General features: G+C 33.0%; 1 protein-coding gene across 7 annotated transcripts in view; it reads left to right on the plus strand.

The window, feature by feature from the left end:
- The first annotated feature begins 315 nt into the window (after window positions 1-315).
- The window catches only part of LOC109535669 (sodium/hydrogen exchanger 9B1), a 39,708-nt gene continuing 12,174 nt past the window's right edge, over window positions 316-27,849 (plus strand). For 2 of the 7 annotated variants that reach the window (XM_019901598.2, XM_019901599.2), the window contains exons 1-2: window positions 316-487; window positions 17,460-17,576. In XM_019901598.2, coding sequence (XP_019757157.1) covers window positions 445-487; window positions 17,460-17,576 — 160 coding nt within the window. In that variant the 5' untranslated portion in view covers window positions 316-444. Of the gene's footprint in view, window positions 488-2,870; window positions 3,029-10,431; window positions 10,546-17,459; window positions 17,577-24,941; window positions 25,956-27,849 lie in introns of those variants that run through there. The other 5 variants (XM_019901600.2, XM_019901602.2, XM_019901601.2 and 2 more) reach the window with 5 other exon arrangements.

Below are 27,849 nucleotides of genomic sequence, written 5' to 3' on the forward strand. Positions count from 1 at the left end.
AAACTTTCGTTGGACGAATTTTCTTGTAAACTTCATATTTACTGAGATATCGCACTTTGACGCACTAATGAGCAACCCTGTATATATATATAAATAATGTTTAGTTCCTACAGAACAAGGCTATCGATTATGTACATTGATATTATTCCACGATTACGGCAATATTGTTATTAATAATCAAACGCTTCATAAATAGTTGGACAGGATATACCTACTATGCAGCTGTTCCCTAATCTCCACATACCTAATAGTATAAAATAAAATTTTATCAGCGTGATAGTGACTGCACCAACATATTTTTGCAATGCATTCGCATTTTGCCTTCTGTGCATTTTGCTGCTTACTTTGCTCAATTTAGTGCACTGGAATATTATGACTGAGTCATTCATGACACCGAAGCCTTCATTCCATGATTGAAAGTTGATTTATAAACAATTTGCTTTTATGTATGTATGTGCAAGTTTATATAATTCGAGTTACAATTATGGTAAGTCCTAAAAGTTTATTTTTCAACCAAATCCAAAAAGATTCGACAATAATCTGGAAACGATTACCTTGTCCTCGTACAATTTAACGTTAGAAACAGCGAGTTTTAGAATTTCACCTGCAAATAATGTTGCAAAAATTAAACTAATTACGCATGCCTGAAGAGAATTGCAATAAAGAAATCCAAATAAAAACAGTCATAAAACCAGCCCTAAAATGTTAGATCTGACTTCACATGTATTGGAATTTCACAATTCGAAATTTTCTAGTAGTAGGAGAAAGTAATTATTAACTATCAACATCATGCGAATGAATCATTCAAATTTAGCCCATTATGAAACATGTACGCTAGAATTACATCCCTAWGGGTAAGAGATTATTTGGCTTTTCTGGTTTTGCTCATCAATTTTCTTTCCATTAAATGTATCAGATTGACCCATAAATTTCTAGATGCTGCGTTCAAGAAATACTATTAAAAACACTATAATTTAATATTTTCTTCAATTTAAATGTAATTGCGGCTTTCAATTTTCATCCATTTTTCTGCGAATCGTTCAGTTTCACGAAAATACCAGTCAGTTGCTCTGAAATAGTAGAACTCTTCATATCTCCACAGAATCAAAGTTTAACGACACAGAATGATTGTGTTTTTGATTTCAAACAACAGTTTTATGAGAATCAAAAAACAGTATTTTAAGTTTTAAGTATTTTAATTCGAAACGTTAATTATTTAAATCAGAATTCAAAATGGTACAAAATGATTCCTATCATGAACTGTCTCCCAAAACATCGACTGTGAAAATGTGAAGGATTAAGTACCTATTTTGAAATTTATAGAATATTCTGGTAGGTAGCATATTTCCAAARAGGAAAATTGCTATTATTAGAAAAACATCCGTCGGAATGACGGCGGTTTTGATTTATTCTGTTATTGCTTAAGTAACTCAATWTAATASGTAYAACAAAATTTMAAAATGTAATACTTTTATAAGCTGACAAAAATGATGAATATATGTWTTATCAATAAAGCTATCGGCACGGATTCGTTWTTTTTCGCGAGATATCCAAGAATTTAATGTGATACACTTGTTGCAATCCGCAATATTTAGGTAAAATTCATGCAGAAACATTTCCGTTTACATGTTAAAATCGAAATATTGTTGCTTCCTGTCAGAATCATTTAGTTTTCTGAAAATGTCTTTATTTTCCTTAACCAAGAGATTCGAATTAATGATGTGTAATTAAAGTGAAAGTAAAAATAATCTTTTAATTACAGCTTAGGCAATTAAGCGAATTCAGTGTCATTTATTTTAGCCTTAACTTTATCTGAAATTCTGGTAGCATTCAGTTGTATTTTCTGTACTTAAGAAGCAGTATATAGATATAATTTAGATTGTAAATTGTAGACTTTACAATGTTGATGCACGATATGACTACCTAATTAAAATAACGAGTTATAAATTGTGAAAAAATTGTATACTGCGTGAGTAAAAAGATATAGATTGATGGAGCCCAGTTTTACCAAAATGTACCTAGTTAAGAAAATATCGATACTGATCCATTATTTCTAACATTTGGTACTTATTCATATATAATTCTTAGAACAATAACATGATCCATATGACAATGGAGTCCATATATTTTACGACAATTTCAACCTAAGAAACAGTAACTGCAACAAGCAATAACTGAAGAAAAATGAATCCAAAACCTGTCAATCGAAATCAGTTTAACTGTTTTTTTTTCGCTCAAACATTCACATCATGAAAAATGAGAGGGTGCCAACCATACTGCAATATAGAAGTAGGCTGGTAAATGCACTGAGAACTAACAGAAAACCGTAATATAACGGTATAATGATAATCAAGTAGGTACCAAATAATTGATCTAGCTGAAAATGTTAAAACAAATATAAAATAAACGAATATATTTCATGCCGGATAAGGACATAGTCCATTCGTCATTTAAGTCAAACTGGTTTGATTTGGTTCTTCTGCTTCTGCTTATAATATTCTAAAAAGACCACTCCGTTTTCTCCGCTGCGACTTTGCTGTAATAAGCAGTTTTAGCAAACAGTGATTCTAAATTTTATTAGAATTTCATTTGCGGTTAAGAAATGAAGCGACTTAATACGAAAACAAACATTTTTCAGGGAATTATTAATGTCTAAAACCATTTTTATGAAAGAAGCGCTACCTACTGTTCTTTACATACCAATTTCTCCGGCGTAACTTTCTTTGCAATTACTTTTCAGAAACACCTTGTCTAAAACTTGTGAATCTCTAATGTAAAAATTGGCTACCTGTTTTTGAATCTGGTATGTTATCTGTCCTTGGCCTTGGCCCTTTACATATGACCATAGGCGTCAGCTAAACTTCTTCAGATGGTCGTCTACTTGAACATGTACATGTTTGTGCGCAGCTTTTCTAATATACTTGAAGCATTTTTTTTCTTCCTTTTCCTCAGTCAATGAAAGTATTCGGTGATGTTGAATCGGATTCAGTCTTAAGTTGATCTCTTATGATACGGCCGTCGAATTCAGGTACGTAAACTGATTTTAAGTTAGTTTACTTACGCTATGAACGTGCAAATTTACTTTCTTAAAGTGCCACTTATAACTTTTATGATGTACATGCTAATTTCCTTATAAAACAGTTTGCTACTAGGCTCCTTTCAAATTAGTGTGAAATAAATCAGTTAACACCAATTTGCAATAATTAGCAGCTCTTTTCAGAGCTGTTGTTTAGCACAAACGTGATTAAGAATGAAATGGAATTGTCCGTAGTTACAGATACAGATCCCATCCAATAAATATTCCAAATTAAATTTTGTGTCTCCTGAAAATTTTGATATCCATTGGTCTCATCAAAAATTCAAACAAATGAAAAAACAATACGCGGGAAAATTTAAGTCAATGTACAATATTAAAGGTATAATTTTTCGCAATACTCATATACGTTTCTGTAGCATGACCACTGCATTGTTTTATTGTTTGACAATAATTGCATTTATCTCATTTGCAGAATTACACATTTGCAAATCATGCGTAAAAATAAGGTTTGAATGTATTACTTTTTATTTTTTTATCTTTTTTATTCTGTCCATTTTATACTAAGTGAAAACTATGCGTTTCTAACTCTAAAGAAGTGCCACTAATGTATCAATCTTAATGTTTTTTGGCAAAGATATCAGAAACTAAGGGAAAATGAAAATTTCGGGATCACCAGAGCAGCCAAAGATTTTCAATTTATCAGCTTCTAGACGGTTTTCACCTGAAAATAACACAAGCGAAACGCACGTGTCATTTACATTAGCACAGAACAAGTCGACAACATCCACGACGAAATAAGGCGAAGGATAACAGCTAATAATAATAATAATAATAATAATAATAATCATATTTATTTGGCAATTAAATCATTATAACAAAAGGCAAAGTAATAACATTTCAGTGAGGTACTTTTTAATTTTAATTCTGCTGTTTTTAATTACATAACTGTTCTTTCTGTCTTTGAACATTAATGCTTATTTCTAAAGAGCAACAGCTATTATTCATAAATATATAATTGGCATAGTAATATTATCTGCACTTAGAGACTTCGTTTTGAATGATGGTTTATCACTCTTGTTTATGCGAAGACTGCATTTTCTTTTACTGCATTTTCAGTGGTTGGGATTGCTTTATTTCCATAATTTAGTAGACCCAAAATCCCCTTTGAAAGATATTTTTAACACTTTGTTCTTCATTTAGTGTTCAATCGCTCGAAATCCATTGAAGATATAATTTATTTTTAATTAATTCTACAGTGTGATATAACTAATTTGAAATTTCGTGTATATGGATTCCCAGGGATTTGGAGCAAAGAGACACAGCCTTAACCAATAGTTCTAAAAAGCTCAATCCACTCAAATAGAAACGGTTTTGTTCTTGGCAATAAAATATTCGTTTCACCAGAGCTTAGCATTTCGTTCGATGGCAATTAACTTACACCTTTACCTTCTATAATCAAGTTAGTGTCATCTGCAAAAAAGTTTACCGTTGGCTTAAATGATTAACATCATAAATAAAAATATTACTTAAAAAACAAAGCATTGATAAATGTTAGAAATAACATTGAGAGTTGATCAAAGTTTATATTTGAAGATTTTGAGAATCTTTCATTTTCATGCCGTTTCAATAAGGGGATTTAGAAGAGCCGCTCTAAAGCGTTACCTTTTACTCCGTCAAGTTGCATTTTTTCACAAGTAATTGTCTATCAAGGCAATTAATAAACTGAAAACTGGTCCTGGGGGTGCCTCATATTGTTACACCTTAAAATATGTGCATACTTGTATCAACATGTTTTGACGGCTCTGTATAATACCGAAGATTTTATTCTATTTTCAAGCTTTTTAAGTTGATATCGCAAAAATAAAGAAGCAGTAGGTGCTTCTGCTGAATCTACTTGGGTAACTGGCACATGAACGATATATTGCGACAGGAACTTGTTTTGCGCGAAAGTAAAATATATGAGCAATAAAGTCAAAGTTTTGGTAGTGTTAGTTTCAGGCTTTACCCTGCTCGACATTAACTACAGCTGATAGGCTCGTCATCTATTCCAGAGGTGCCTGAGATTGACATGTGTCGAAATTTGTACATACTTTATAAAGATTATACTTTATCAAAACCATCCATGTAACAGCAAGTTTTCCAAATACCCGTACAATGCAAACCTTGATTTCAAATTTTATTGATATCGTATTTCTAAGGTAAGCAAAAGAGCTGTAATAAGTTTACCGTTATTTACGTAAGTAATTTTATTTTTTACCAATGGCAAAACAAGCCTAAGGCAATAACTGGCTTTTCTATTATTGAATTAATTACTACCGAATTAAATATTACCTGCCTAAGCAATGTGGCTGTTAGTTTTCCTGCAAGTACTAATAGGGATCATCCGAAAGAGATTTTCAAAGCCTGTTTGCGTTTACCAGAATATCCAATTAATGCAAACTGAATACCTATAAGCCACAGTTTTAAAATGGCATAACTAAAAATAAAGTCTTGGATCATAATATGTTGACTTTGCTGATCTAAACTCTCAGAAATAATTTTTAACAATGCGGGATTGACTTGTTCCCGCAGCGATTAGTCAAAATATGTTAAATCTGGCGATTTGGCTGGCCAGTTGGTAAACATCCACCATGAACTTAGGTGTCAACGTTGTCTCACTATTAGTGCATTACAAGTAAATAATTGGAAACGGCTCTCTCAGTGATCTTTAAATAGGGGAAACTGTTAAGTCTGCACGCACTCTGAAACTTTTGAGAGAAGTTTGGATGATCATTCTTTCTACTTGAAAATTATTTATATCCTACATGACAACCTCTTCCTTAACTTCAGAATCGCAACTACACTATTAATTAAAGTCAATAATAATGTTTTGTTTCAGAAAATATAGTTGGCTGTGAGTATAATAAAGTAAACAGTGAGAAACTGCTAAAACTGTAAAAATTAAAAAAGGCCAGTCCTTAAGGTTAAAAAGATTATCTAAATTTAGTATTCGTCCTAAATATTTATCTCATGAACCTACGCAGACGACAAATATTTAACCACTGATAATGCGAAACAATTTACAAATCAGATATCATAATCAGCTCAGATCGGATTTTAAATTCAGTTTAATTCTAATTTCTTTTTCAAGTCAAGTTGTTGATCGCTGCGTACATTTGCATAATTGCTGATATTAGTAAATTTTTTAAATCAATTTTATACATATCCGATATAGTAAAATTCTCACATTCTCCACCCCTATGGATAATATTCTCAAGTTGAATCAGTGTCTTATGAAGAATGAAATATGTATTTCAAATAAACAAAATTACTGATATTATCAGTCTGATAGCAACAGGCACAATGCTATCAGTCTGATAACATTATTGTATGTTTTTAAAAGCGGTATCGGAAGAATACCTAAGGAATTTTGCGAGTGGGTTTTGGAGAGTTCCATACAGAAATATTTAAAATGCCACTGAACATGTCATCAAGAAATTGCTAAACACAAATATGCTTGGAATATATTGGAAATTAAATTCATACTGAAATGGTGTCCGCAAAAAAGAGACATCAAGTATTAAAACGTTCCTTGGAATTAGCTGTAAAAGTTAGAACTGCTGGCATTCAATCTGACTGTAGCGATTATCGGAAATTGTCAATATTAAAGTCAAAATCGCAAAAGAAAAATAATTAAAACTATTATGTTATTATATTATTTAATAATGCATGTTTAACTAACTGAACCGTTCTTTCCTCATTTAAAATATCAGTTCTACTGGTCATAAATATGCTAAAGAAGTTTCAGCATTAATTGAAGCAGATCTGCCTTCAGTTTTTTAACAGTCCAATTCTTGAATGAGCAACTTGAATTCCGATTGCTTGACAAAATATAACTTGTTTATAATTTATGCCCTATTAAAATTAATTGAATTACAGTAATATTTTCATAATTTCGCACTGTGTGCACAGATGTGGTTCGTAGTAATTCAACTCAGTTAAGTCTTCTCATAAGTAGACGTAATATAAATTTAATTGCAGATGCAGCAGCACAGCTGATATCAATTGTTGGTCAAAGCTTACTGGAATTCTTTCGCTTATTCAACTAATCGTAATTGAGTAGAAGCAGAAATTTAATCTCTTACTATCAGTAGGACCCGAACCTACTTACCCAATAATAATCTTAATAGTATTTACCTGTTTGAGTCAAGTGAAAAAACATAGCATTGTAACAAAAAATGCAACTTATTGCTCAGTTCTCAGTTCATTGGGCTCATCAAATTAATTCCCATATGTTTTCGTTTAGAGTCGTTATTGCAGGGTCAGATAACAAACAATTGACTCAGTGCCTTCAGCTACTCATTGCATTATTGAGAGAATTACTAATCCTGAGTCAGAGAGTATTGTTACGTAGAGAATCAAAATAGCGCATTTTATTTCGTTTATTACTAGAAGATATTGAATGTTGCTCATGAAAGACTGCTGCTAACATATTTTTTCGTGAGATAGTATGAGATGAGCATTAAAAGTATTATACGTAGTTCCCATTATAGTCCCGTAAGCACATGATCGAAAGGGTACTGCGATGTTCTTTGGACCAAAAAAGACGATCTCGCGTAACTTTTATTAACAAAAACTGTCTGGCTCCTTTGCTACTGATAGTCAAAGATTTTAAAGAAAATGTTTTTTTTTTCAAATATCGGGAGAATGGTACAATGTATTTTGGTGAAACTGAATGTGAATTTGTTCTTATGTAAGACTCATATTTTGATGAAACAATCGAGTCATCACCACTGATGTGGTACAAAAACTACCAGAACTTTTTATTTGGTGCATGGATTCAACTCATTTTTTTTTTGGTTGATGCACTAATCAATTATTCACAAGTTTGTCCTCTTTAAATCATGTAGCATTCATACTTTTTGCGCAAAAAAATATTGTCTGTTTTGTTACCACTTAAAAATGTTAGACATTAACTGCAAATATGCGCCGCGTAAACTCGTATGCTTTCACGCAAGTTGTCTTCGCAAAACCCTAATACTTTGACCATGTCGGTCACTTCTTCATTACAAAAGGTCATTCTAAACGAATTTGTGAGATTGATTGACAATTATTTTATGCCTCGTATCACGATATTGCAGTTAATGTCTAACATTGTTAAGTGGCAAGGAAACAGAAATATATTTTTCGCAAAAACTATGAATGCCACAAGATTTTACAAAGAGCACAAAATTGTAAATAAATGATTAGTGCATCAACCTAAAAAAAATTAGTTTATTTCATCCTCCAACTAAAACGTTCTGGTAGTTTTTGTACCACGACACTAAAGAATTCACCACTTGTCCAAAACGGTTAAACTCGATTGTTTCATCAAAATATCTTACATAAGAACAAATTCACAGCGAGTTTCACTAAAATATATCTTGCCAGTCTCCCAATATTTCAAAGATCAATTTTTTGAAAAACTTTGACCATCAATAGCAGAGGAGCCAGACAATTTTTGTTAATAAAAGTGAAGTCAGATGGTCTTCTTTTGATGCAAAGGATATCACAGCATCCTTTGATCTGCTTACGGGACACCCTGTGCAGTCGGTAGCCAAACTGATTTTCAACTGTTTATTCCATCCTTCATTTCATACATATCTAGTGTTAAAAAGAATATGTTATTGCATCTCACTTGACGACAACAGATGAATCATACAAAAAATATTTAAATTTAACTCTTGCTGACCCAATTAAAACTTCTTTTAAGTACCTATTTGGCAAAACTCGGCTGGCAGCCTTCTAAAATAAGAGAGTGCGACAGTTCCATAAACTTTCCGACATTTTTATTTTCCACTTTCAAGCATCACGGCTCTGCACAGATTTGAATTTAAATTATGAATCATCCTGTATCTACCGTACAATCTGAGCCTACTCTTTTAGTTTCATGTGGGACACTTTTGCAGGAATTATATATTTTTATTAATTACTATTTGCGGATTGAATTAAAATGATTGCAAATAAATTTATTTCAAATAGCGATATCAAACGGTTTCACTTCATAAAAGTTTCCATTCCCAAAGTAAGTCATTAGCAACTGGTTTTAAGGAGACGAATCAGGTTTTTAATATTTGTGTTGGAATTTATGATTAACTAAATTGATATATTTTCTACATTATTTCATTAACCTGTAGACATAATTTTCACACTGTCTTGACAATTGGATATTAATTGGTTCTAGATGCTAACCTTAAACTTACTCCAACGGGCGAGTTTAGGAAAAATTCACAATAAAAGTTCAATAGAAAGAAGCTATCAAAAAGAACTCTGCTTGACCAGACACTCAATCCATAATTAGACAATATAAATATAACTTCTGTTGGACCAGTTTAGTCTACTGATCACCCGAAATAAGCAGTTTTGCGCCCAAGTAAAATTATGATTTAAATTGTTAATAGTTTCATACATAATGTATTTATCATAAATATTACTGCAAAATCACAGAAAGATGAAGATTAAAGATGCAAAATTTTACAGACGGACAGCTTACGAAATCAAGTGGAGGAGAGCTACGCAATAGATGCTAGAGAGTTATAATTAATTCTTTATATATTGCAACCTGATATCCTGACTTCAGTTGAATCAGAAAAGTAGAATCTTCGATAGGTTTCGTAATAAAGCGCCTTTTACGTAATAAGTACCAGAAAAAGTCTTATTATTTGTACTCTTTTTTTGTCTAATATTTTATATTTTTAGAATGATAAGACACTGATATTGAATTAACATAAAGGGAAGTAATTATACGTATATTACAAGAAAATCATACGCTAAGCCCCTTACAAATAAATAAATTCAACAAATATTTTTGGTATTAATAATTTTACGCATTATAGCAAAGGTCAGTCAAGTAATGCATAACCCATCTGCGAATTTCCATCAATAAACAATATCTTGAATATTAATTAACATATAAGATATACAACAAATTTTGCATTTCATATTGAGACATGTAAACTTTCTTAACATTTTGCTTAAGTGAGCAAACAAATTAAACTTGTTTTAAATTACATATTAAGTAAGTGAGTGGAATATGTAAATCTAAAATGAATCAAATGACTCTAAAATACGAAATCTTTAAATTCACGCAACGAATTGCGTGCTAGGAAAAATTACAAATTTAGGTTATTTCTTACTTGTCTACTTTTCTGTATAATATGATTTTATGATAAGTTGAAACACCACAGCTGGACATTACAAAGTTGCTGACACACTTAAGTAAAATAAATCTTCAGCACCAAACATTAGTAAAAATTTTAGAAAACACATAGTGCGATTTGCGTTATGTGATATCACTGATAGTGCACTGAAACCGGTTGAGAACTACTGACAGGTCCAACGCTGTTTAATTAACGCAATTGTCGAGTATAAAACATTATATCAGATCAGTGATGTATTTAGTAGTGGCACTCAACAGTTTCCAATCAGTATAAAAAATTCCAGCTAGTTGATATTTCGGGGTTGTTACACTGGTTTTACATCAGACGGGGGTAAGTTTAATAGGTTTTTCGTGAATTTGTGTTATTTTTGAGGTAATTCATGGCTCTAGAGACCGGTTATTTATCCACTTTGAAAACATACATGCTAATTTCAGAATAACGGATTTCAAAACTTTTTGTGTGCCACTGAATTACTTGAGTTTAGTCATACAGCAGAATTTTGTTTTCAAGTTTTATACTCTTTACAATAATATGTAGTCTGGTGAGCATTGTCGAAGTGTGACATTCTTTTGCAAATTATTATACTTTCTATCTATGCACTAGATACAATAAAACCCGTTAAAATTTGAAAGTATATGTATTAAGGTATAAGCAGTTTACGGTTTAAATGGTCTTTTCGCCTACATATTTGCTTCAGAGCAAAAGTTCTAAAAGTGAATTATTAATTCAATAAAATGTCATTATAGCTGCAATTTCGAGGCTAATTTGCTCGTGAACTGCAGCCGAATAGTATAAAATTTGCTTAAAATTTAACTATTCTTTAAATGAGAAAAAAATATATTTGTTACTTAATCACTAATGACATGTTATGTTCCTAAAATATTACGTGATATCGGAACGTTCAAATAGGGGCGTTTATTAAAACTGAAACATTCTGCATTGAGCGATAAACTAGCTCAGAAAAAAATATATTTAATTCTTAGGTGCTTAAATTATTGATTTGCGTTTTTTCGATTAAACACTACATTGACTTGATTGATTCGTAGAAGGCCTAAAAACAGATTTGTGTACATGATAATTGTTCCCGGTCTTAGTGAAAAGTCGCATACATTAGTATTAGTACGCGTTCTAAAACCATCGATAATGTTGTGTAACTGAATAAATTATTTAATACCTTCACGAAAGTCCACAATCTTTCGATGGGATAGCTTTCGCCAATTTAAATACAAATTAAATAGTATCCAGGTGTTAGCGAGCAAAAATATGTTTAAAAAGTTTCGAATAACATTCTCTGTGTGGTATACGGACACTTTAAATTAATATTTTTATCCTCCTTGTTTCAACCCCTTGGGAGGGGTAGATCTCATCCTGAGAATATTAAATGGGATGGGGAGGGGGTTCAAGTGGCACATCGTTTTAAAGGGCGTTCAATTATCTTTCCATTACTCCTTTAGTGCTTTTTGTCCACAGGTTTCCGAATAATCGTGTACTTTTTTTACTAATTTGTAGAAACAATTAAACTTGCCTACATTCAGATGTTGGTTTTCAGGTCAGTGTACACAAAAACGATTGTATTGGGTCTCCTTGTAATGGTTAGCAACAAATGATTAGAATATTCGGTTAAACCGTTAAAATTGTTGCACAACAGGAAGAAAATCTAGTTTAAATATTGATTTATTTTTTTAATCTTATTTATTGATTATTTTACATCGACAAAAATAACTTTTTCTTTGCGGAAGATAAATTTCTACAATAAAAGGTATGGGACCTACTTAGGTAACATATCATAAGTTGTTCAAAAAATTTCCTGTAAACAATAATAAAGTCTGATTTTAAACTCCCCTATCATTTCAGAAAACTTCACCGGGAATTGACTGACATTCTGCTACAATTGAACTTTTAACGTCATTAATATCAACAGGTTGTGTTTTATAAATAATGGACTTAAGATATCCCTAGAAAGAAGTCTAACGGTGTTCAATCCGGGAATCTTGGAGGCAATTCAATTGGTCCCCTACTGCCAATCGATCTATCCAGGAACATTTTATCAATGTTAGGGAGAGTTCGAAAATAGACTTTAATATCGTTTACAGGAATATAGACAACATTTTGAACAACTTATAAGATAATTCGTAAGTAGATCCCATGCGTTTTATTGTAAAATAATCAATAAATCTAAAATAAATTGTTTAAACTAGATTTTCTTTCTGTTATTCAAAGATTTTAACGGTGTAAGCGAATCTTCTAATAATTTGTACCATAACGAGACCCAATGACATATTTTTCGTTGAAACACTAATTTGAAAATCAAAATCTCAATGCAGGCAAGTTTAATTGTTTCTGTAACTTTGAAACGCGATTATTCGAAAACCTCAGGACAAAAAGCAAGAAAGTAGTAATTAATGTAAAGAGAATTGAACGCCCTGTAAAACGCTATGCCACTTGACCCCCTTCCAATTTAAGATTTTCAGCGTGACATCTACCCCTCCTAAGGAGTTCAAACAAGAAGGCTCAAAATATTAATTTAAAGTGTCCCCCTTACAAATAAAATTGACGTGTGTTTTCGATTTTTCATATCTTTAACTGCAAGATATTAAGGGTGGGAAGTTTTCAAATCGACACCCGGTATGTACTGGTATACACGATATACAACCATACCGACATAATTAAATAGTTGAAAACAATATCTGTTTTAACTTTAAGATTTTATGTAATATTAAGGTGAATTTGTATCTGAATTATTATATTTATTTTATATACAGCGTGGGCGAACGAAAGCACCCTTATTTATGACTCTCCTGGTAGATTGAGAAAAAAGCGCTCGAACACGTCAACTTTGATTTTTTATGGACATTTTGCTGACTATCATTGAATTATACAGGGTGTTTCACAAACAAGATACTACGTGACACTTTTGATTTCAAACGAAAACCTACTAGTTTTATGTCATTTCTAGATTCTGCCAGAAGTTTTTAGTACATTTGGTGTAGCATGTTTTATACTCATCTTGACCCGTGGCAAGTGTCAGTGAGGGCTTAAACTTTTTTTAACTTGTACGGTTCATTATAATAAAATCTTCCATTCACCAAAGTTTACAAATAATTAAAATTTATTTTGAAAGCTGAAGTTCCGCCCGAGTTAGCGACCGCTTATTTAATCAGATCCATCCAGACAGAACTATTAGCATGTCTTATATCTGTCATCAATCGTTTTAATTTTATTTGACATTTTATACGTTATGTAATAACTAAATTATCGATAAGTTGAATCGTACGACAATTTTAGTGAAATACCCTTTTTAATGGAATCTAATCTAAAACTCGAAACTCTTGCAATAATATGTGCTGTGGACAATTAACTCTACATGATGATATACAGGGTGTTTGGTAAGTAGATGCATTCCTTGCAGGGGGTGATAGTGCAAGTAAATTTGGATATATTTTGTTAATAGACCAGGTTCCGACAACCATTAGTTTCCCATCTATAGGTTGTTAAAGTTTTAATAAAAAAAATGTTATTTATTAATATTTCGGAAACCGCTAGGAATATTATAATGAAATTTGACAGGTTTAGTCAACTAAGAACAGTATACGTTTTATGATGAAAATGTTGTTTCAATCTTTTCCAATGACGTGGGTACAGGCACGTCTGTAGATAATTTTAAATAGAAAAATGTTACGCCACTGATTTTTCTAAAAATAAATAATATTTGTCAAGTTCCTGTTCAATTTGAAAGAGAAAAGGTTTCTTGACTTTTTTTCTACGACGTGCTGTTTGCGAGTAAACAAATTAAAATTGATTTATTCCATAGCTCAATCGGGTTGTAGTTAAGTATGGTTTAGTATAAAGTCAGCAAAAATTGCGCAGGTAGATTACATCAATTTTATTACAAAAAATATTACTAGCCTCAGTTGATATCAGTCTTAGAGTTTCTTTATTTGTTTTCTGCCTATTGGATTAATTTACCTGTTAATTAAAATTTTACTTATTCGTAGTATTGAAAAGAGCACCAACTTTGCTTTGATACGAAAAAAAATATGTTATTCATTAATTCTTAACTACTTAAGATCTTGCTCAAAATGAAGCCCCCGTCTCTAACGCATGCATGTGCCCTCCTTGCTATTTCAGTCCAGGTTACCCTAGCCGAAAATGTATGTCTAAGTGTAATAGCGGCATCTGTAATGCGCTCTATTAATTCCTCCCTTGTATGTATTATTCCGGCATAAACCAACTCTTTTATCCCACCCCATACGTGAAAGTCTAACAGAGTTAGATCTGGGGTTCTGGCATGCCATTATAGGGGGCGTCCTCTCCCCATCCATCGATTAGGAAAACGCTGCTCAAGGTACTCCCTTACAGTTTGCTCCTACGTAAATTTGCCTACCTTGTACTTTTCCTGATTCACTGACCCTTCGATAGGTGTTTGCAAAGACACGGATATTTGGAAGCCGCCACTATTTCTGTCGTAAAGTCCATAAATGTAAAGAATATCTGCGTATTCAGCATTGGAAAACTCAGCCATTTCAACTCATAAAGTTGTCAACTTATGTGAACTGACTCGAAATTGCATCAATCGCAAAAAGAAGGTGACAACTAAAGTTAATCAGACACTCAAAATGACAGCAATTATTGCTTTTGTCAATCAGTGACAAAAACTAGTGCAGAGTCAACTTTTTAATAAAAACCCGATTACGCCGTGCAATAAATCGACTTTAGTTTTTTTACTCGCAAACGGGACGTCGGAAAAAAAAGTCAAGAGACCTTTTCTTTTTCAAATTGAACAGGAACTTGACAAATATTTTTTATTTTTAGAAAAATCAGTGGCGAAATATTTATTTATTTAAAATTATCTACAGACGTGCCTGTTGCCACGCCACTGGAAAAGATAGAAACAACATTTTTATCGAAAAACGTGTATTGTTCTTAGCTGCCTAAGCCTGTCTAATTTCATTATAATAGTCCATGCGGTTTTCGAAATATTAATAAATAACATTTTTTTTATTAAAACTTTGACACCCTGTAGATCGGACACTAATAGTTTTCGGAACCTGGTCTATTAACGAAATATATCCAAAATTAATTGCACTATCACCCCCTGCAAGGAATGCATCTACTAACCAAACACCCTGTTTAGCAAATTTGCTACATTTAATAATTTCCTTCAAATTAAATAAATGAAGTATTAAGCAAAAACAATATTTATTAGGCAAACGTAACGACTGTTTGTTTTCCTCCATACAGTAAAACAGATTTTACTGATATTTTTCTGCACTCATGTGTATTCCGGTTGCAAAGCTCTTCAATCGACTCTGGTTTCGAGTCATAAATTTTGCTTTTCAAATACCCCCAAAGAAAAAACTTCAAAGTATCTAAGTCCAGTGACCTTGGTGGCGACTCAATCGGGCCTCGCCTAGCAATCCACCGACCAGGAAAGTTTTTATCCCATCTTGTTTAAAGTGAAGATGGTCTGCGTTATGGTCAACGTGGTTTTCTATTACTTCCGTAATTATTGGATCTATTATATTTCCTGCATCACTAAGTATAACGTCCGTCAAGTTTCCAGGAATAAAAAGATGTCCTACAATATTATTTCCTAATATATCTGCACAAACGATTGACTGGGGATGTTGAAAATCAACTTCTCTAAATAAGCGAGGGTTTGAGTCACTCCAATAACAAAAATTATGTCTATTAACAACGCCGTGTAAATTGAATGTGCATTCATCTGAGAAACAAATGTCTATTGTTGAGCAACCATTGACTCACTTGTTCACAAAACTCCAATCTTCTTTCATACGCATCTTCATTCAGTTCATGTCCAGGTTTTATTTTAAAGTTGAAATTTACTACTTTTCAATATTATTTGTATTGACCTACGAAAAACGCCGGAAGATGTTGCCAGTTGGCGAGAACTTTGGCTATTGTCAAGTGCTACGTGTCCCAAAATCTCTGCTTCAATGGCATTGTTTCTCACCGTTCGAAGTCGATGGTCAAAATATTAGTCACAGATCCAGGTTCTTCAAACTTCTTGATTTATCTTCCCACAAAGTTATCGTTAATAGTTCTGTCTGGATGTAACTAACTGGTTAAAGACACGCGCGGTAGCCCTGCAGAACTTCCATTTTCAAAGGAAATTTTTATTATTTCCACTCTTTCGTGAATGAAAAATTTTATTATAATGAAAGATGTGCACGTTAAGTTGAAAAATATTTAAGCCCACACTGATAGTTGACAGTGACCCGTGGTTTTTGCTAATCTGTCAGAGGTACCCATAGAAACAGCAAACTGCGATGCTTTCGAACGGCCAATATCTCAATCATTCAACATTTGTACACCAACAAACTCAAATAAAATTGAAACGGTTGAAGACGGGTATATAGATGCTATACCGGATTTACTGCAAACTTCTGGGTGGATACGAAAAATGACAGAAAACTAGTATATTTCTATTTGAAAATCAAAAGTGAGACCTAGTACCTTGTTTATGAAACACCCTGTATAATGAAATCATAGTCAGCAAGATGTCCCCTTAAAAATTAAAGTTGACGTGTTTGAGCGTTTTGTTTCTAAATCTACCAGAAGAGTCATAAATAGGGGTGCGTAAGCCACCTCATCTATTATTATTTGAATAGGTGACTAGAATGTACTTCTGCCGTACTTGAAACTGAGTGTTAAAATTTGTTTCTTAATAAGATAGTAAGATTCTTTATATGTTTACTGGTTATTGAATGGTCAACAATAAAACTTTTTTCTAATAATAGTTTTTGGTCGTTTTTTGTTTATTAAAATCGTTCGTTAATGAGCGATCTGCCAAAATCCAGAACTGGAGTTAAAAAAATTATTGATCTAGCCATCTAGAAACCGGTGGATTTATAAAATTCGATATTTTGTCGTTTTTCTTATTATACAGAAGAAATAAATTAATTGACCGGCTAACGTTGCTTGCAGCTTATAAGTCGTGATGATTAAAAACTTTGTGATTTTATCTTTGTACGCGTTTTGTTCAAAACATACACGAGCAGCAAGTTACTCTTCAAATCACAGTTTACTGGTGAGTTAATTATTTGACTGATCCCAGAAATTCCTAACAATGTCCCTTTTATTTGGAAAGACAGACATTTTTAGGCAAAATACTCAACAGAACGGATTTAGAAGTAGGAAGCCTTCTGGACCATGCGTAACTTAGTCTAGTGTTTTTTAAATAAATTTTGCATCTATTACTTTATAACAATATTTTGTTACAGGAGCAAATATGTCGACAAATCTGTATAATGTAGCAGAGAAAAATGACTACAGAAACAGCTACGATAACCCAATAGCTACTATAACTTGTCTTAATGGAATGAACAATATGGATCAAGGTAACATTATTACTGTCTAAATAGTTTTAGTTGATGTCACTACCTACTTCACTATTATTTAATAACAAATACCTAATCGATTATTTCAATGATGCTAATTGGTACCTGTTATATTAAACAATCCAAATTTTCCGTTTGTGAAAAACAAATTTAATCCAGTTTTCTTTAGATATGCAGTCAGTATTCAACAAAGATGTTAATTTGATTATACATGTTAGTACATAAATTTCCCCAGTAAGGACAAGATTTGAATACCTATTAATTAGATCCGCGCATGCATATCATTAATTAAAACTTGCTCCGCAGATGTATTATGGTTGGAAAGTTAATTACTATTCTCTTTTAAATCTCATTTTTCTATTAAATTTATAAATAATATGATTGCAAGATGGTTGATTTTCTTGGGAATTCGGTGATGAAGAAAAATAAAAAAATGTTTAGCTTTTTAGCTACCAAGCAATTTATTGTCGCCTTCCTCAGGGTGCTAATTGTTTGACCATAAGAAGGCTGGGAACCCTCCAGAATATTCTTCTCATTTTTTGTATAACTTGATGGAATATTTAATCTTTTAGCCACATTGTTTGGTCATAATTTATTTGCCTTCGATTACACATTTATTGACGATCAACATGTTTTTCTGCAGAAATAACGAGTGATGTAGATGTAGAACAGAGTGTAATCTGTCTGGGCGACATAGGCGATAATAAATTGCAAAAAGCTTGGTAGCTAAAAAAGTTTTTACTTTTTGTTCACCACTGCCCAGACCGAATTCCCAAGAAAATCAACCCTCTTTCAATTATTCGATATCGGCCAAGAAACTGAACTTATAAATAATATGAGAGAATCCATTATTGCAAAATTGTCGTCATTCCCTTTAAGGGGCTGTAGAGCTCACTTGAAGAGTACGAGAAAAATATTTTTTTAAAAATATTTTCTTCGAAAATTACGACCTTTACTTTAAATTATGAAAATTTGTAATATCAAAAAGTACTATTCTATTGTTTTTTGCCAAAAATGCAAAGCGCAATGAATTTTTTTGTCATTAGCAGGTAGTTATACATACATAGCTTTTGTTAAGAATAACAATTTTTTATCAAATTGTGACTTAGTTTGAAGGTTCTTTCACAAAATGTACACCACTAAATACATAAAAGGGTGCACCGGAGGATTGGCTCCAGGAATTGAGGCAGATAGTGAACGACCAAGAGGTGTTCGGGTTCCAGACATGGAGGAACAGGTTTTGGAGATAATTGCAGCACCGCCTTCCCAGAGTACTCAAACTTGTTGTTGCGCAACAACTGACACTTTCTCAGGCATCTGTGCACTGGATAATTAGCGGGGAAGGGCTACATCCCTATCATGTATGTAATATACACAGGACACAAGGACAAATTAAATATTTGGTCTTCCGAGCACAGCTACACATTGAGCAGAAGCTAGTTAACCGAATATAAGAAGCTGCTCGAAAAGAGTACACATTAACGTGATAACAGGACCACAAACATGTTTAGACTTCAATGGCAGAACTTCGAACACCTCTTTTGCGTTGTCCACTTTTCAAAACCGTTCTTTTCAACCAGCGCCGTTTTCTTTCAGCGCCAATCACCAAAATGTCTTTCTTATTTGTCGATTACTGACTTTATTCACTTAACTGACAAAATATTATTGATTCATATCTTTTATAGGAGGTATTGTCGACTTTCGTTGACAGCCCCAGGTATTTACGTAATCGTAATGAAGCTCATTACGTTGAAAAACATTGTTGTCGGTCTTTTGATCTAGTTTTTTGCAAATATCTTAGTTTTTGAAAATAATTATAATTTTTTAAATATTTTTCTTGTACTCCCTAAGCACCCCCGAACAACGCCCCTCGAAGGAATGACGCCAATTTTCACCCTGTATATTGCAATTGGAATTCCATAGTTGGAATTTTCGCTATGACTAGAATTAATAATACTAATGTGTATGAACTATAAATATCTTGATGATAATCAACGTAGCTCTTAAATTATTTTAATAATTATTTTTTAAACCCTGCAGCTTCGATTGTGCATTAAATACTACTTTTCATATGCGTTCCATTGTCCTGTGGTTATGCGTTGTAGCTCTTTTGCAAGGCGTAGGATGAGATAATAAATTTGTTCTTAATTTGTGGATTGTCATATATTTTTGTTAATGCTTGCAATACTCGATGCAATATATATTTTAGTGCGCCAATTGTCACATATACTCCGTACACTATAACTTTGGTCACACGTCATCAGTGACGAAATTTGACTGCCAAAATAAAAACAATTATGCGTGAAATTTGTGTGATAAGTCGAATCTTTTTGTTGTGTTTTGGGCATTAGAGAACCTCAAGCAATCATAAAATGCGAAAGAACTTAAAGTTATTAGGTTGGTGATAATTACAATTCTGCCAAATCGACCGTAGATTTGTCGGAAATTTTCTAAAGACACATGACGTTTGCTTGTTGCATTTATCACGTACTTGTCCATGATTTTGCATTGACGGTATATTTGTGCTTTTGAAAACCATTATTCCATAAACAGTAATCAGAAGAAGCGAGACAGCATTGAGATTATTTAATACTGCTTTGAGTTCAAAGTATTGTGTAAAGTTTGGCAAAATTTCTGTGACTTGTTGAACGCTTAAAGTGAGAACATCATGCCGAAGCCATTAGATAACCGTTCCAAGGAACTTGTGGCAAATTTAATTCGATATTTCGAACAAGAGCGGGAGAACCAAAGAATTTATGGCGGGTATGGCAACAACGCGCGACAGACGACTGATGACGTTCGATCAGAGTTATAGTGTACGGAGTATACATGTAGCATTTTGCGCCGTTTAACAAAACCCTCAGACCAGATTTATTTTCGACTATGGTTTTATTTTATACAACATTCGCGTCATTAAAAGAAATTTTCTTGATTGCATTACTGGGGCTTTTGAACATCCAACAGATTATAGAAAATGTCGGTTTATTTCTCGTTAATATTTTTGCGTAAGAAATTTCACTTTTGTTAATAACGAGTATTTTGAAGAAGCTCAATGATCCATTAGCGACTATCAATATGGTTAGATCGCTAGAATTACTGCAACATTTGGTTAAACATACGAGAGTTTATTATGTCAACAAATGACTTGTTCGAACGATTCTAATTAAGAAAATTAAAGCGTCCATAATGCATGCATCAAACTTACTGTGAGACTTAAATGAACTTAAATGTGAAATATTTTAGTTGATGAACCCCAAATAGATCCTATAATCTGAATGATACGAATGCGGTCTAATATTTGGCTTCTTGTGCAGCAATTAAGTGTCTTTAGTCGATTGTGTACATTTGAAAAGATGTAGTAACTGAAAGTGTAAGTATTAAATGAGCCGCAGTATGAAAAATAGGAAAAAATAAAAGCAGTTTTAATTTCAAACACACAGGGCGAGGAATGAACTTGAGACACCGTGTATCAAGGGATGCTATCTTAAAATAAACTAGACGTTAATATCTACAAATTTAGTATTCAACATTTTTCTCTAAATTTCAAATTAGATGCTAAAGCAGAGTGGTCAAAATTCAATCAATAACCCTGTACAAAACATGAAGACTTTTCTAAAAATAAAGGACATTTAGAAAGCTTTTTACGCGTCAGAGAGCAGAACCAAGATCAAATTTACAGATCTCATGTTACGAATCCCAAAAAGGCCAAGTTTCATCCAAATATCAATTGCATATCAAAAATTACTTAGAAAAAAACAAAAATTAAAGCTAATTTAATTAAAGTTAGGTTAACACCCCGTAGCTCGAAGATCTTAAATAATGAAATTGCCGATTCTCCCTCATACATTAAATAATTTTTAGCAAATCAATTGAAAATTGTCAGGTTTCTCTATAACCGTCGGAAAATTACTATTTGAGATTCCAGTTCAAACATCTATAAAATCATTTGTAAATCACCCTATATTTTATTTGCCGTAATAGATTAAATCGTCAGCAGCTTCATTAACAGATTCATTGATTTTGGCGATCGCAAACCGTTTCGCTTTCTGTGCAAACAATAGCCTTGTGATTCACGCTTCACACATCAACTCAATTTTGAATTGTTCCAATTTCCACTAGACAAAGCGATTAAAATTTGTTATGAATTTGGACCAATTTGTTTGTGTCAATGGCAAATTCCATTTGTTTATTACTCTTCGAACTTATTTAAATGGACATTATTCAATTGCAAAGGAAAATTTAACTGAGCTCATGGTTTGAAAAAGTACCGGCGTTTGGCTCTGTTAATAGGCAAAAACAACCCAACAGCACTTACTTTTGCAAAATAAGTGTGACATAATTAGCCATTTAAAAAAAATATATATATTGCTGATCATTTCCAATTAGAGCCAGTGGCGTAGTGAGCTTAACTCGCGCCCGGAGCACACTTTTTGAGCACTTAATAAATAAGCATTGAGCATTTGATGAAGCCAATTTACTTTTGATGAAGCCAATTTATAAATAATATGCTGAGATAGTCAGGAGTATTTGAAGTGTCTCAGGTTTGGAAAAACATCTTCCCCATACGAGATTATAAAAGTTATAAATTCTAATTCAGTTTTAGGTTCAATTTCTTTTCTACTGCGGAGTAACATTTTGCAGTCACATATTTCGATAAAGAGTTCTCTTTCATTGAATTATGTATTGCAAACTTTTACAATTTTTTAGAGGTTGTTATCAACATTATCCTTATTTTCAAGGTCTAGTAGAAATCCAAATTTGAAATTAAGGTCTCTTAGTCGTGTAAATCCTATACATATTTCTTGATGGAGACGATCAAGAACGCTTTTCATAACGTGAGATTTTTTACTTTCTGCAGTAAGACTCTCTATCTTACACGTATTGTTGTATCGATATTCCATTTTTCACAAAGTTACTTCGCTTTTTTATTGCCTTTTCACAGCGCTTGTCTCGGATTTCGGTTAGTTCAGTGGCTAATGATTCAAGATCATGGATTTCATGAAACGCTTCTCTAAAATGCATTCTAAGATTTTGTAGTCTGAGCACCACACGGTCAATTCTCCATAATATTTCATACCAGAAATTCAGTAAAGTTATGAAACCAAAAGTTGCTACATTTTGCAACAGAATTGTAGCTTCGCTTCTGGTGTAACTTGTAATGATCGTGCCCTCTGCTAATTTTTCTAAGAGTGCTATATTCTCTAGCCCATCGACTCCATCGTGGTTCAGATTTACGTTTGACAATTTTTGCTAAAGCATTTTTTAATAATTGCCATCGTAACGTTTAACGCGAAACAAAGAGATATATGTTTTCAGTTAGTCCAAAACATGTCACAACGATTGAATCTTGTTTAGCTGCTGTAATTACTACTAAATTCAATGAATAGTTACCATAATTTACAAATAATGCTTTATGATTGTTTTTCATTATTCTTTGTTGAACGCGAGATATGTGACCTGCCATCACGACAGCATTATCGTAGCATTGTGATCTGCAGTTTGTTAATGAAATTTCATAGGAATTTAATGTATCTCTCTAATTAAGTTGTGTTTCCAATGGAGGCTGCATCTTTAGCATGTATTTTAATGAAACTCGCTTACAGTTTTATTTAGACTATTAGTGTTTCTTCGTTCCTTCCTTTTCATTGACGCATTAACATTTATTAAATTACACGGGCACTAAGTTTAAAATGTATTTCCCAGAAATCTAAATTTGTGATAGAAAAAAGGTATGCAGACATTTTTTGTTTTGCGGACGATTACTCTCTTTAAGTTATTAATAATCTCTTTGAAGTAACAACGATCCTTTTTTTATCTAAACTGGCACTTTCTTTAACCAAATGTTAATTATTACCAATATACGACTATTACACTATTAACAAACAACTGTCTATCTCTGACCATAAAACCAGTCTAAGCCCAAGCTAATTTTCAACCGTTATTTTCGGTACATTTTTGGGTAATTTTTGACATTAACAGTAATTAGCAGCCCATGCACAAGTCGTATATTTGTTCAACGTGAACTGAATGAGCACAATTGTCTTCAGCGTCTAAATTCACTGATTTAATGCAAATTTTTTTTATGCAAACACAATTGGTTCGTTCTTTGACGCAAACCACTATTTTGGTTCTAATTGTTTCAAAATCACAGTTAAATTTGCAGATTATCTAGTTGGAAAATCCAAACGTAAACTTAGATTTGGTAAAAATATTTCTCTTTCTTCTTACTTTTCTGATATTTTTTGAAACATCAAGTGATCCATGATAGGCGCATATAATCATATGATGGACCCAACGACCGCCTTAAACTAATGCATTGCCTTACCAGAAATGTATGCAAATTCAAATGAAAAAGTTATGTAAAAAACAGGCGACAATACCTTGCATGTGATTGGAGAACTTCCTATAAGCATAATTTAGTGAAACGAGAGAAATCTGATGTGCATATTTCGCAAACAAATATTTTACACGCTGCTAACTCTGGCGCATTCGTTGTGGCACCAAGACTTGCATATTTGACAACTAATACACTTTCTCGCGGTCGTGAATGGGCGAGAAGTTCGTTGCAATAAATGCAAGCTACGTTATCCGATCGATCGTCTTCAAAGGCCTCGACAATCTCTTCTGTGTCAGCAGCAATGATATTCTTTTCACTTTCCTACCTTCGTCCTTTCTTACTTTCATTGCTTTTTCGGATATTTTTTGTTCAAGTTCTTCAATTTCAGATGTAGAATTACCCGGTTTTTTCACGTCTCCTATAATTTTTCTAGCGTATTACAATTGCAGAAGCTTCAGGTGACGGATACATATTTCTAACTGAAACGCTTTGATCCATGCCTGTCGGTCCAGGTGTAGAATTATTTTCGGATTCAGTCAAGGGAATATTCTGGTTGATGTCTGGTCTATAGTTTTTGTGACTGTTCTTCAGAAATTTTCCTGTTTTCTTGAAATCAAACTCACAGCACAAAGGGAATTCGATTTTTCCTACAAAATGAGGCCAAACCCACCGTCCAGACTGCTCTTGTTTCTACATAACACATTTTTGAAAATTTGAAAAGGCAAATGTCGCAAACCTTGCAACATCAGTCTTAAAGTATCATTTAAATTCATCAAACTGGAGGAATTAAAGCGAATTCATAGCATGTCGAAAACATAGCTTTTCCTACAAAATGACGCAAATATCAACGTTCAAACTGCTCTTGTTTCTACATAGCGAATGTTTGAAAATTGACTTTGAACCGAAGTCGAATGTCGCAAACCTTGCAACATCAGTCTTAAAGTAGCATTTAAAGTCATCAAACTGGAGGAATTAAAGCGAATTCATAGCATGTAGAAAACATAGTTTTTCCTATAGAATGGCGCAAAAATCACCGTTCAGACTGCTTTTTTGTCGTTTATTATAACTTAGATTTAAATGTAGTAGGCGTTTTGCAACATCAATGGCCACGTTGCATATTCAAAGGAACCGTTTAATTACTATATTTGAAGGAAAAACGTTATAAGCTGACCCTATTTTCTTACATCAAGCGTTATCAGTTTTAAATTAGTCCCGGCACTTGAGAAAAACCCAACACAAACGTTCACAAATTCAGTTAGTGTTGCTATTGGAAGTTTGCTCATTGGCTTATCATGCTGTTAGTGCGCCAGGGGCTGTATTTTAAAAAACATCGATGATGATCTATCACTGTACATTTACACCCCTAATCACATCTTTCAAAAATATTATTTATGAGCTATTAGTAATATAATTAACTCCATTAACAGTTCATGGAAAGCCTTTAACTTTGCTCGTACTCGATGGATGGCACGTCATTCGAACCATTTTCGAATGTAAGAAAAGTTACAAACTAATTACAAAGTCATTAAATTTTGTCGTCTTTTTTAGTTACTTTAATAGTCGTACAACATAAATCAAATCAGACTGTAAAGTTTACTACAATGTTGTAGCTTTTAACAAACAGTATGTCCCATCTCTGAGTTGTCATTGAAAACATGCCATGCTATAGAAGTTTGCATAAAAAGTCTGGTTATTTCGATTAATGAGACAGCCTCCTTGCTCCGTATAATACTAATTAAACACCAATTTATTGTTTACCAAAATGCGTTACCGTTGACTGCATATTAAAATCATTTGAAATATTCGCGTTTCACTGGTTTTCATAGTAAAAAAACACGACGTGAAGGATGTCATTCTAACACCATTTATATTACTGAAATCTTACCTGCCTTATAAACAGTATTTGTCAAGACGGAAAAGAGATATGAACGAAGTATAAATTGTCTTTAAAGTACACAGTTTTTGCGAGATTTGTGAATTGTGCCAGCCTGTTCGTCAGCTGAATACAATCATGCCACACTCACCTCTGATAAAAGGCCCAGGTATGCACCAATTAAATTCACCAACCAAAAAGCCATGGCGCAAACGAAGATATGGCATTCTCGAATATAGTGCGATTTTTCGATCTTAACTTAATTCCCAGCTCGTTATATTTGAAAGAAATATCATTACAATAACCAATGAACCTCTTCACATCTTACCATTTTGGTTTACCCAGTAATTTCCACAGTAACCAGTTTTTGTAATTGTCATCATATCAAATTTGTGAGTCCTTTATCATTATACTTTTGTTGAGTACTTCACTTTCACCTTAGCCAACCAATAAATAATTGTGTTAAGTACTTTGAAAAAACTTGGGCTTTTAAATGTATTATCGATAAATGAGCCGTTCCAAAAAAATCCTTGTTTGGCAGAGGTACAACGCGTACAAAAGGCTTTTGACAATTGCAAATCCGTAATATGCATCTTCTTAAATGTTTGCCGTAATAAACCTTCATAAATTAATAAGTACTACATAAGTAATAAGAAGTAATGAATAGATTGAGTTCATGAGACTAATTTCTCCAGTTCACTGTATTTACTAATTATGCTGCTTGTGCGAAAAACCTGGCAAACAATACTTTCCTTTAACAAGCTTTCTTTTAAGTAAATAGTTTTTAATTCAATTTCAAAAACCGTAAATGCTGCTATGCATTTCGAAATTCACAAGGTTACTTCAGTTGCATTGTTCCTATGCAAATGGTGAATGTATCTCCATCTCCTTTTGCCTTTAGAAACAACCTCCTGAACAGTTCATCTTCATCAACTAGATGTTTTAGTCTAAATTTAAGATTTAGGTGCTCGGCAGGAGCGTGCGCTCYATGGAAGCAAATGAAACATGGCCCCTAGAATTCCCTAAAAGTCGGCCAACCGAAAGTCTTATTATTTTATTTTATTAATTTTGAAATAAACCGTAACATTCTAACTATAGGAGTCGCTCCTCCATAACAAGTTAGGCAATGGCAAAACCGTTCAAATATTTAGGGTACTAATAAGCAGGATATGAAGTTAAATACAAAAGGGAAGAAAGTCTGTAAAGCATGACGCGCTATACAAACTGAAGAAAAAATAAGACAATATCTTACGGTTTTTCCTTCGTGATACCGTAAACGCATCGTCGTGATCCATCGCATAGCAGTCCTTGCTTCGATATTTCCGATTTCCGACTGGTTTTCGGCCCCCTTATTAGAGACACGTAATAAAACCTCTCGTTTGTCTCTGCCCATATGAAATTTTCGGGTTCGAATGAAAAAATTCAAAGATCAAGTTGCGAGTCCATATGGACTGGAGAAGCAGTTGTGTGGATTAAATACGCATTGTGCGCGTTCACCTGACGTTTGCTATTGCAGTYTGTGGGAATARGGAAWTTTTTTAAAATTYGAATAAACATGGCGGCTCAACAAACTCTTGATTTTTTGAAAAGTGGTATATAATTGTATAAGACATTACAAAACTTGTAAGGAGCACTCTACGTACGAATTGGAAAGTTGMWTTATTCMATTACTACGTAATTGCGTTACGACCGCATTAACTTACTAAAACTAAAAGGCAATTTTRTTATATTTTTGAATATTCCAGTTCGGACAACGATTTAAATGTTGTCAGCAGCGGAAAATTACAAAATTTTATTCAATTTTAAAGACAMCTTGGTATGTATTAATGCCCGTATGCACCGACAGACTTTAATCGCGATGAAGCGTTAAACCGGATTAAACATCAGAAACGGTATGTACCGTACAGTTTTCACCTAAAACGCGTCCTTAAACTTTAATCCGTCCATGCCCGAGGATTAAGTTCTTAAACTAGTTTAAATATATAGCATAACCTTTCAAGTTGAGGGTTTTGTTTTCAACCTAGCAAGTTGGAGAATTAACTTGGAAGACGAAATAATATTAA

Source organism: Dendroctonus ponderosae, unplaced genomic scaffold (genome assembly GCF_020466585.1).
Source record: "Dendroctonus ponderosae isolate FM_Combo_2020 unplaced genomic scaffold, Dpon_F_20191213v2 Dpon_F_20191213_3, whole genome shotgun sequence".
Classification (NCBI taxonomy): domain Eukaryota; kingdom Metazoa; phylum Arthropoda; class Insecta; order Coleoptera; family Curculionidae; genus Dendroctonus; species Dendroctonus ponderosae.